Consider the following 12526-nt stretch of genomic DNA (forward strand, 5'->3'; position numbering starts at 1 on the left):
GCTACACGTTTCCACCCCGTGCTGTGAAACCATGAGGGGCGGGCCCAGCCTGGGGTCCTGGAGTTGGGACTCAGCAGCCCCACGACACCAGCATGTGTCCTCCGGGGAGCTTTCCCAAACGAGTGCAGTCTTTGGGTGCCTCTGCTGAGAGCCACGTGCATCACCCTGACGGCCCCAGTCGTGTTGGTTTTCTCCAGCCTTGAGAACTGCTGAAGGAAGATGGAAGTCCGACATGGTAGACTAATGGTGCTAATGTAGAAGGGGACACCTGATTTGGACCTTGAAGATCTGAACATGTGTTGCTAGGAGGGATTGGCTAGGACTGGTGATGGAACAGACCCAGCAATCAAGACACAGGAAAGAAAGAGCTGGACTGGAGTTTCTGGAAGGGAGATGGAGAAGGAAAGGTTGAGAAATGAGCTGGGGCACACAGTGGGGGCAGCTTAGCCTTCACTCAGCGGTGAATGAGGAGCTGTCTGATGTGGGACCAGGAGGCATGGATTGGACAGTCGGTGTGTCAGGCAGTTAAACTGGCTGGAGGAGCCAGGTGGAAACTGGTTGAAAGGCTTTTGCAACAATCTGGATAAGAGGTACTGAGAGGCTGCACAGTGAGGTGGGAAACACGGAGGAGAACACAGGACAGGCTGGGATGCTGCGTCAGGCCTGGGGGTCGCGAAACTAAGTCATTAAACAATACAATACAAAATGCTGTGTATACAGTTTCCCTCTCTCAGTTGCCTTAGTTGCAGAAGAAGCAATTCAAAGGCAACCCAAAATCTGAAAAAACTCCCAAGTATGAGGAACATAATTTACATCAAAAACATTGGCCCTAATGGAGCCCCCCAAAAGTTCACCTTTCCATGTATATTTAGCCAGAAGAGGAAAAAAAAAAAAAAAGCAAGGAAGTTTCTTTCTGCCCCCTGGTGGCCTTTGGAAAACTTAACTGAAAGGGCAGAAAGAGGAAAAGGGACCAATGTCTCCACTTTGCACTCAGTGCCCACTGTGCAAACACCAGTCTAGACAAGAACAGAGATGCTTCAGAGGTTTAGACATGTCAGACCTTTCCCAGCGCAGCTTTCTTTCTACCTGAGGTTGGTGGGTCGAGGTGGGGCCACCCCACCTCCCAACTTGGGGAGGTGGGGTGCAGACTTGGCTGCGCAGATGCCAGCTCTGCTTCCACGGGGGCCTCGGAGCAGTGGCTGGGACGTGACCTGGGAGCAGAGCGTTTCTGACAATGCTCAGGAAACAGCTCCACTGGCCTCCGTGTCAAATCGTGCTGGCGCAGGGACTGGGCACACAGCTCTGCACACAACAGAATTCACTTTTAATTAGGCTGGAGAAAATTACTATTAACATGTAAATACCTTTGGGGGGTAACAACTAACAAATCTATGTCCGAGTCGCATCTCCCTTTTCTCCCCTGCAGGCAGCAGTCCTATGAAAAAGTCACCAATTTTCCATCTGAAAAAATGTGATTTTGATTCCCTGACCTATTTGATAATGCTCTTCCCTAACCTGTGGCTCTGTGAAAAGCCAACTTGAAGACGAAATGCCTCCTCCCGAATTTGCCTTCGCGCAGAAGCATAATGCAGGAGGAGGAGGAGGAAGAAAAGCCGCAGCGGTAGGGGGCGAGATGAAAACAGTCTGGTCTTTACCAGTTAAACTGTAGCCGCCCAGGCCAGCCTGCTGTGCAGAGAAATCAGCGGAGCCCACGAAATGCTGCCGGCTTTCCAGATATCCTGTTGTTTAGTTTTGTCTCGAACAAAACAAACCAAAATAATTGTACCGGGCCTCAAACCCCATTTTCTTCTCCCATTTATACCAAAGAAATCCTGAACGGTGGCGCCGCTGGAGGGAGGCGCTCTCCTGGGCTCCTGTGAATAATTGTTTATCCACATTCTATTAGGGAAAGGCAGCCATTAGAAAGTTTTTACCCTCCTAGCATTAGATGAGTATCCTTTGAACAGGCATTTAAAACAGATGCCAATTCCATGGTCTTGAAGACCTGTTCCAATAGTGTGAATTTTGCAAATAACTGTAATTTATCCAGTAATAGAATGTTTTTTTATTACTTTAAAACAATTTTGAATGGAAATATTTCGAATGGGTTATACGTTTTCCTATTTCAGAGTACAATGGATGTCCTTTAACCGTTCCCCTGGCAGTTCAGCATCGCCATGCCCGGTGTCAACTATGGCTGGCCTGAAACTGTGTGTGCCCAGGGGCTGGTGAGATGTTCAGGGGTCTCTGCCTTGTATTAGTAGGGTTCACGCCTTTTTTTTAAACATCTTGGCAAAACTTTGTTTCTATGACCTCTCTTCCTGCCGACATCTGCTCTGGGCAGGGTGCAGTGGGGTGAAGGGCAGTGGGGCGGCGGGCAGGGTGCTGATCCTTCTACCCGGGCCCCTGCCTGCCCAGCACACCCGCCTGATGAGGAGGCTGAGCTCTGCTGACCTTAGGGCTTTGCCCAAGGTCACACAATTAGGAAGCGATCTGGCGTTGGAACCCAGTGTGGCTTGCCTGTAGGATCCAGGCCCCCTCCTCTGCCATTTTTATTTTAAAGAATCCAGTTGCTAGTGGAATGTGGTCAGAAGGTTGCTCTAAGTCTGATATCAGCACCACCACCCCCCCATCCCTAGTCCATCTTCCTTCTCGGGTCCAGGCTCCCATGTTCACAGGGTCAGTGTTGAGTGTCGGCCACACAGACAAGACGATGTGCACCCCTCCATTAACATGGCATTTCCATATTGCTTTATCCTTTTACCTTGGCACCCCAAGTTTCTCTTTAGGCCACTTGGCCCAAGTAGCTTTCCCATGAGTAAGGCATGAGCTTTAACGCCTGGATTCAAGCCCATTTTAACTGCTAAGCAGCAAGTTTGTTTCTTTCTTTTCTTTTTAACTTTACTTTTTGATACTGCATTTACGTTCCAGATGGCGAAGTGGCTAGATAAGCAACGTGCAGATAAGTGAGGCCCACGATTCCTCATCACTCACCGATAATGCTGACACATAACAGTTTCCATATCTTAACGAAGGCAATAAAGGGTAATAGAAATGAATAAAGCGCTTGTTATAAAAAGCTCAAACTGTTCTCCAGATTTTTTCCTCTAGACTTGGTTCCTTGATTTCCAAAGTTTCCCAACAGAATCTTTGGTGACATTATCAGAAATATTAATGACCCACCAGCTGTTGTAGGGGCAGAACGCAACGACACACACTTGGCCACGCGCTGATGTTTTTCTGGCCTTCTTAATAAAACAGCATATGGAACGGTATTAAGCAAATCACAAGGTGGCTCTCAAGAACAGGCAGAAAACCAGGGAGACCAGAGATAGTAATTCTTAACTTCTGCAGACATCATCCCTCCCCCGGTGCAGAACTCCCAGTGGCCACTGACCAACCTTGGAGGCCCCTTTTGCTCTCTCATCATTGCCAGCTCCGCTCACGGGTGTCTGCAAGCAGTTTTGGTGAACTGAGTCCAAACTAACCTCTTCGTATCTAAATAACATGCCTCTAGTGAAATTCCATTAAGATCTCCATGCTAAGAACATTGACATGCAGTTTTGGCTAGAAGCAGGCCATACTAGGAAAAAACCAGTAACCAAAATTACCCTTAAGGATACAACAATAAGTGCGTGGGGTGTGTGGCTAATGGTAGAGCACATGCTTAGCATGCATGAGGTCTTGGGTTCAATCCCCAGTACCTCCATTTAAAAAAATTTAAAAAACAGTAATAAAGGAATTTTGAAAATCTTTAAAAAGCAGAGCTGTAAATCAATCTAATCTGTCTTCTGAGTCCACTTACTCATGTGAGGTAACCACCAGCTGTAGATTAAACAGTGTAAGAAGGATGTTGTAATGAGGATTTATTTTTCCCACTTTTCTGTATGTTTTTTGGTAGACTTCTTTTGGGAGATGCATTTAAATCCTTTTATTGCTATAGATCCAGATTTTAACTGATAAATTTATAAATGTTTTTTTCTATTCTACCAAAATTAACGTGACTAGAACAACTAGAAAGATGCTACTTAAAAATGGAAATAATAACAGGGATCCCCTATATTTCTAAATTAATCTTCCATTCAAATTGTTCTTTAAAGAAACACTATCTGTACATAGTTTAACTTTAAATCATAATATGGCAGTTATCTTAGGAAACTGACAGCCCCAGGGTAATGAGATACCTCATATTCATACATATGCATGGATGCACTTAAATCAAAGATGGAACCAGATCACACAATGGAAATTAAGAGAAACCAGAAAGCATCAAAATAAGCCACCAGAAAGCATCAAAATAAGCCACCCCAAATGTTTTGCTGCAATACTTCCATGATGTTTTGCCATATAGAAACCTTAAAAATGATAAAATCATAAATTATTTTTAAAAATTGCCTTACTGCAGTGCCATCCAATAGAGCTTGCTGTGATAATGAAGTGGTCTGTATCTGCACTGTGCAATACGGCAGCTCCCACAGGTTGAATTATGGCCCCTGCCTCAAATACATGTTCAAGTCCTAACCCCAGGTGACTGTGAATGTGACCTTATTTGGAATTAGGGTCTTGGCAGATGGATTAAGATGGGGTTATACTGGATTAGGGTGGGCTCTAAATCCAGTATGACTGGAGCCCTAAAAGATGAAAAGATGACACAGAGAAACATACAGAGAGGGAAGATAGCCATGTGACCATGAAAGCAGAAATTGGGAGAGATGCAGCCTCCAGGAACAAGGAACACCAAGGATTGCTGGCAACCACCAGAAGCTGGGAAGGACCAGGAAAGATTCTCCCCAGATCCATCAGAGGGAGCATGGTCCTGCCGAAACCTTGATTTGGGATTTCTAGCCTCCAAAACTGTGAGCAAATAAATTCCTGTTGCTTTAAGCCATCTAGGTGGTGGTAACCTGTTAGGACAGCCCCAGGATAGCCAGGGGCCACACGTGGCTGCTGAGCATTTGAAATGTGGCTGGTGAGGCTGAGGAACTAAAGCTTAATTTTATATCATATTAGACACATGTGGCTAGAGGCTATGTTATTGGACAGAGTAGCTTTGTCAGTTTGTATGACTTCTACAAGTCGTATAAATCCAAACCCTTTATCAAACTGAAAACTGAAAATAAATCATACTATTACCAGCAAGTTTTAATTAAGCACATGATCTCTCTCACTGTATATGTATGTGTGTGTGTGTGTATATATATATATATATATATATATATATAAAATCTTTGCTTAAATAGCCAATAACTTCAGCAACAGTTAACTCCCAGACTAGTCTGGCCATCTCTCAGTATTTTTAAATGACCTGGAAAAATGCACAGAACTGTCCACATACAACTCAGCTAAGAGCCTTCAGCTCGGAATCCACAATCCTAACATGCTGTTTTTCTTGTTTCATGATCAAAAAGCTCCATCAGTTGAGAGGCGCTATTCAAACTCACTGAATACTGAGTTAACAAAGTGATGAACTAGACTTCATGAAGTAGTCATGAGTTCTCATTTAATGCTAATTAAAAAAAAAAAAAGCCCTATGTTAAATGATTTTAAGACCCTGGCACAGACTGACAAAAAGCATGAAAAATTAAGGTTCTGGGGAAGGCGTGATCCAAAATCACACAGTTGAATTATACCAGTTAGGAGTACAACATTTGTATCTTTCTAGTATAATGGCTCTAGCTTGCAACATACAAATAACAAATAAATATTTAAAAATACTTTTTGAATACTGACTTTAATAAAATTTTAACGATGAAAGAAACAAAGATATTGGTGCCAGTCACTAACAGTCTGCTTTATGTGTGCCAGGCAAGTGAAAGATGTCTCTCCCCTCCTCCCAAGTGGTTGAAACATTTACTTTTGAGTGCCATGTTATTACCATTGAATGCCAGGTAATTATTAAAAATCACAAATGCCACATAACATTAAGATTTGCTATGCTAGGTTTTGTTTTTTGTTTTTTGCTCTTCTAGTTGGAATTGCTTCTTCATATTTCAGGTGAAGAGATGTGATGAGAAAACCAGGCTATAAAAATCTGCAAGTTATTTTGCAGCTTTAAAAGAATAAAAGCTTGGCACACAAAACATATTCAGCAACTTTAATTCTTGGTCTAATTGAAACAGTTAATAGGAAAATATTTTCTGGACAGGACTGAAGACACCAACTGTGACAACCAACTGTATATGAAAAATGCAATTTTACTTAGAATTAAATCCGAAAATAAAACAGCCAATGTATTTTGAAAAGTAAAAAAAAAAAACAACTTAGCTAAATTAGTAATAGTGGTATGGTTATCCACCCTTTCCAGGTACTCATTTTAAAGACCTCTGTTCTGCAAAGAATCAATGAGTCAGAATCTTACCTGTTTTAAATAACTTAAAGCTTTTAAATAAAGACGTTTTCTAACTGGAAATTCTAGAGGTGTGCAAACGGTAAAAATAGCATAGGTCTCTCAGAAAATATTTAGTTGAGGGACAATGAGAGGAGGGAGGGGAACTAAGTTTTAAAAGCTGCACATTTTCAAAATTTTCAAGTAAGGGAAAAGCCAAGGAAACCAGGAAATGAGGAATAAAAACAACGTTGTCAGGTGTTACAAAGAACTGGTAAAAACTATTACTGCCTGTCAGTCACAACCCCGTTACACATTAGGAGGGGCTCAAGTCTTAAACCTCCTTTCTCAAAAAGTTACAGACACAGCAGAATATTATGCAGCTATTTAAATGATTATTCTCCCTCATTTATTTTCATTTTCACTGTAAATTAAGATGTTCAAAAATATATTAAATTGATAAAAAATTTGGAAATATACAAGGCAGAATTCCATTTTTATTTCAAAATAAAACATACACACACATGTAGGTAGAAAAAAAGTTTGAAAGGGCACGCACCAAAATGTGCATGATAGTAGTGGCAGTGATGGGGTTCTAAGTGATTTTTATTTTATCTAATATACTCTTCCATATTGTCAAATGTTCTCTGGTGAACACTGTCCATTTCAAACAGAAAAATAACAAGGTTATTTCCCTTCTAGAAAAAAATATCAGCGGGAATTATAACTAATATTTAAATCACTTGGGAAACAGGATTAATTTTATTATCAACCAACCAGGATTCTGTAAAGAGACAAAACATTTAAAATGTATTCTATAAATATACTGTTGACGATTATGAACGATTAAAGCACACTTTATGAGATAGTTACGAAAATTTCTCTGAAAACTAAACATTTTAAGAGAAATTATACTTGAGTTTGCTACTTAAATCTTATTTTGAACCTCTTTGGGTAAAAGAATGTCTCTTCCCTAATTTATCTTGTGAAAATCCAGACTCTTTGCTTAAGGTGAGATTTACTTTACTTTTATTTATTCCTGAGAAAGAAATCCATCATGCTTTAATTTAGGTAACTAAGTGATTTGGAATTCCAATCACTGAAAATATTATGACTCATATAGCCAATGTTTTACCTCTGTTTTCTGCATATTCACTACAGGTAAAATGTACTCGAGAATTTAAAAGACGAAAACACATGTCTTTTCAGTAATGACCAGCAAGAACCACTGCAGATAGAAACAGTTTTATTTTTTCCATTCAAGCTTTATCAAATGGACTGTTCAAAAAGCATACACAAGAGCAAAAAATATCATATGCTATCAAATTTGTTTTGTCTTACAGCCACTGGTTTTCTTTTGGACAAGAATACACATTTGAGTAACTTCTAATTCAGACATTTCCCAGCTGATTTCCCTTTCCTTCTTTTCTTTACAGTTAGCAACAATAGCCACATTTTAAGAAACTGATTATCATATTTTCTCATCTTTATTCAGACTGAAATAATATTAAAGCCTATAAAAATCAAACCATATACTGTTCAGAAATCTAGAAAGGTTTATTTACATAATAAATTCTGATACATTAGGAAATCATATACAACTGGTATTTCGCAAAACGGATAAAAAGTAGAGTAAGTCGTTTGAAAGCAAAATAAACAGTAATAATTTCTTATCTAAGTAATTTTAATCAAATGAATAATATATTCATCTGATAATAGACTCTACCTTTTAGAATACTAAAAAAGTGCTCAGATTACATTTTTTAAAAATAAGGTAACAAAAATCTCACTGAACTGAAATAATTTAAACACAGATGACAGCATGGGGACTCTCTATTATAGTTTTGCTCCCAAGACAGGGAGGTAGGTGTACATTTATTTGAAATCGGAAAGGGACTATAATACTAAGACTGATCCAGCCTTGAAAAGATATGAACTATCTTTGAAAGGTTCTTCCGTGTCCGTCCTTCTTTAGTTGAAAGCCATTAACATAAAATCAGACTTCTCAGCTAGACGGCCTGTCAACTGACCAAGCCAAGTCACTTTCCTTGACTGTCCTCTTCTGGCCCACTATTAATATTCATTCAGCTAGGGCTCAAAAGAACGAATGTCTTTTGAATTTGCTCATTAGGATCAATACACTATCTGCTCTCAAAAAAAACCACAGGAATAAAGCAACCGAGCAGAAGCATCCTCATGTCCACCTCATCTCTGGGGCTTCACTGGAGACGACCTAGAACCCCACCCGCAGGGATGGTACCACGGTTCCCAGGTGGGGGGGGGGGGGTTAATCATTTTCCTCTGAAGGAACCCTAAACTGAATTCTGCAGAGTTGCAGTAAGAAGTTAAGATTCAAGCTTTCTCTTCATTTGATACTCGAGTTGCAATCTTAATGAATTCCATTCTCCATGCTAATCACTAAGATGAAAGCAGGTGTAGCGCACCTGATGACATCAACCTGACACCCAAGTGCCAAGGGTGCCGAGCCTCCTTACTTTACTTTAATAATACTGAGAATACTCACTACACTTCTGAAGTCAACAGGATTTCAGATTATTTTAATTTTATTTATGCTTTTCTGAATGTTTCAATTCCTTATAGGATCATTTCTGCAATCATAAAAAAATTAAGCTATCTCCACTTTAGAGGGAAAAAGAAAAAAATGTTCTACAGAAGGCAGTTCCAAGTAAGTCTATCAGATGCTCTTGGGAGACTATTTTGAAGGACAAAATTCCAGAAGAATGCAAAATCTACGCTCTCAGGGAAAATGGCTTTGCTCACTCTTCTCCCCTGTCAGCTGACTAGCTGCCTGCGGCAGGTGTTACACACCTATACACTCTCCCTGAATCAATAAATAGTTATTTGGATGATTTATTTGAACTTCTAGACACTTTAAAAATCATTGTTTTATGATCCTCCCTTTTATTCTAGCTAGCTGAAATTATTTTCTAATGTTTTATATCTAAATTGAGCACATTTAGGAGAAAAGTTTAAAATCAGTAGTGGGATTCAAGCTACTAAGTTTTATAATATGGTTTTTAAAAAGATCAATCAATAGAGAATAGAAAAATGGGCAAAATGTGAAATGAAAAGGACTCAGTGCCAAGCAGCCAGCAGCAGATGGGGATCAGTGCAGAAAAGTAGGAAAGTAACCCTCCTTCATTTGCCAAGTCTCCAGCACAGCCCCAGCCCTGCGAACTGACACGTGACGAGGATTCGCCTCCTGCCTCCCAGCACAGCACCTGCCCCTTGAGGTGGGGAACGAGGGACATCTGCAGAACAAGTGAAGGACCAAACAAGAGCAAGGGAGAGGGAAAGAAGGGGCTGGCCTCTGCTCTAGACTTCATGCTAAGTGTGGCGTCTCCTCTCCAACTCCCACACCAAAGGGCAAGAAGTGGATGGTTCCACCTCTTGCCCTGGAACCGAGGTCAAAATCATCCCTACTTCATTAAATGTGATTTGTAGCATAGCTCTAAAAGTAGTCAGATATTAACTAATTTTTAATCAATAACCAAAGACAAGTGTCCTGAGTTCTAAGGAAAGAAGAATTAGTGTACATTTACCTTTGATGGGGCTTAGGTCAAGGCAGGAGTCAAGATTTTTCTAAAAACTCCATTTCTTAAGATTTTTAGAAATAGAGCAAAGTATCCCAGTTTGGACAATATAATATATAACAAGGGTAATCATATGTTTTATTGTCCATGCTGGGACAATTTGGAGAGTAAAGGGGAGCACAGGTAACAATTATTCTAGGAAAAATAACTGTGCCAAAACAGCAGACGTGAATAGGACTGTCCTGGGTAAAAAGGCATCGATGTAAACACAACTTTTTTTTTTTTTTGATGTTTTGTACTATTTCCCTTGTTTCAAGTTTTCTAATAAACTACATAATATAACATTCGGCAGTAATGTAATATTGAACACTGAGTAACAGCCCAGTTTTGTTCCCTTGAGAAGACATTTCCTAAGTGATAAAATGAATTCCTACCTTCTTCCCCATACTTAAATTTTTTCAGCATAAATTAATGTTTTAAATGGATCTGAGGAAATAGTCTGTTTTGATTCCTCTAACAGAACAAAAAAACCACATCTGTGATTTAAATTACTTAAGATTCACTTATTAATTTTATTTTCCAAAATATTACCAAGAGAAGTTTAGCATGTCTTGTTCATAAAACCAGCTTCCCAAATGATAAACCTCAATTCTGAGTCTAGGTCATAACATACTTTTAAAATCTTTATATTAACCATGAGATTCTCACAAACACATTGCCACAAAATATTTTAGAAAAGCCATATAACTGTGAAGATCAAAAAAATCTAATCTGTGGATGGTAACGGAATTTCCCCACGGAAATGAACTTGTCCCGTGGCCCGCATCATCAGCACAGTGCGGGCAGGCTGGGCAGAGGGCGGCCCGAGCCGGTCAGCTCCTGAACAGCAGCATCCGCTCGGAGCACGCCTGCCCCACCAGGCCCGCGTACTGCAGCACCGCGGCCTCCTCGCTGGGGTCTCTCTGCTGCTTCTTATAAACACCGTAAGGCATTACGGCTTTCCTGTAAAACACCTGCAGGCGGTCAGGATCCTTACAGCGCCCTTCGTCCACTGCAACAACAGAGAATACTGATGAAAAACGTCGCATGTCAAACTGCTTTTCATTTCCTAATTTAAGGGTATTTAATTTGAAGTACAAAAAATTATGTGTTAAGATGTCTTCTTCGAGCAGTATGTTCCAACAAGGGTGTGTAGCATTAATACTCAGGTTAACTTGAGTATACTAGTAAGGAACAAATGCCTTGTTGAAAGACACTAAATTCCCTCCGTGAAGAGCTGAAACATCAGGGAGAGACAGAGAATCGTGTGCAATTTAGAAACTGGCCTTCAACGATCACCCTTGTCATCCTCTCATACACTATAAAGTTGACGATGCTGCAGCATCTTTCCTGAGTCGGATGGAGATTTATTTTGCTTTTCCCCGAGCCAACATATTGTGTGAAGTTTCCATCCCCACGTGTGGCTTTGGCTGACCCAGCAGTAGGCGCTGACTTGACCTGACCAGGTCTGGGCCTCGGGCGCTAATGCTCTGCAAGCAGGAGGGCAGGTGCTTACAGCTTTCATGGAGGTTGCCTCTGCCCGTTCTCCTCTTCTTCCAGACAGAAGAGCTCCTGGTGGTCAGCAGGGCAGCTTCCCAGCCTTCCTTGAAGTCGGGTGTGGTCTTGTGACCAAGTTCTGGCCAGCAGGATACAAGGTGAAGTGTTTTATGGGATAGCTGGCCCGGGCCCTTTGCCTCTTTCATTTTTTAAACCTTCCTTCATTCTGCTGCCTGGAGCATGAAGGTCAAGGTAGGGGCTCTAACCTCTACCTTGAGCTTGAGGTTAAGAGCTTCCCTTAGTTCAGCAAAAACAAAAGCCAGAACGGAACTGGGTACCTGAAGACTTTGTGGAACAACCCTGCCATACCAGCCCTGGGCTGCCTGTGTCTAGAATTTTAAAATAAAATTATAAATTTATAAAACAGAAATAAACTCCCTTAAGACAAATTATTTTAGGTTTCTATTACTGGCAGTTGTTCTCAATCCTAATATAGAGAACAGTGTTACAGTATCTACTAAAATGTGTGTTTCTTTTCAACATTGACTCTGCAAGGCCACTTCTTAGAATCATCCTATAGTTGACAAATATTAGAATCATCTGAAAAGTTCTTTTAAAAATTTCAAAGCCTGGATCCTGTCCCCAGAGATCATGATTTAAAAACCGGTCTGAATGGAACCTGAGCATCAGTATTTTCTTAAGCCTAAAAGGTGGTTGGAAACCACTATTCTCAACACACACACACACACACACACACGTTTGTCTATACTCTGTAATAATACTGAAAAACTGGAAACAACATAATGTCCATCAACAAAGAACCGGTTAAATATATTAAGGTACATCCACACGGTGAAATGTTATACAGCCATTAAAAAGACAAAGAGAGATTGTTAAGTGAAAAAAAAGCAGATGTAGTGTAAACAACAGCTCTTTTTATTAAAAGCCTAATATATGCACAGGAAAATATCTGGACAAACACACATCAGCCTGTTAACAGTCCTGACCACTAGCTATTCCCTTTGCTAGAACTGCCCCTGCTTCCCCAGGGAGCCTTGTGGCTCAGTGTCTTCGTCAGAGCACTGTGATGTCGGCGCTCCAGAGGGCTTCC

At 40.7% G+C, this 12526-nt stretch overlaps 1 protein-coding gene across 9 annotated transcripts in view; it reads right to left on the minus strand.

Annotated features, from left to right (window-relative positions):
• Nucleotides 1-7554: 7554 nt before the first annotated feature.
• Nucleotides 7555-12526, minus strand: part of ATE1 (arginyltransferase 1) — a 153650-nt gene continuing 148678 nt past the window's right edge. For 8 of the 9 annotated variants that reach the window (XM_064488502.1, XM_064488500.1, XM_031461890.2 and 5 more), the window contains one exon: nucleotides 7555-10930. In XM_064488502.1, coding sequence (XP_064344572.1) covers nucleotides 10871-10930 — 60 coding nt within the window. In that variant the 3' untranslated portion in view covers nucleotides 7555-10870. The remainder of the gene's footprint in view (nucleotides 10931-12526) is intronic. The other variant, XM_064488503.1, reaches the window with a different exon arrangement.

This window comes from Camelus dromedarius, chromosome 8 (genome assembly GCF_036321535.1).
Source record: "Camelus dromedarius isolate mCamDro1 chromosome 8, mCamDro1.pat, whole genome shotgun sequence".
Classification (NCBI taxonomy): domain Eukaryota; kingdom Metazoa; phylum Chordata; class Mammalia; order Artiodactyla; family Camelidae; genus Camelus; species Camelus dromedarius.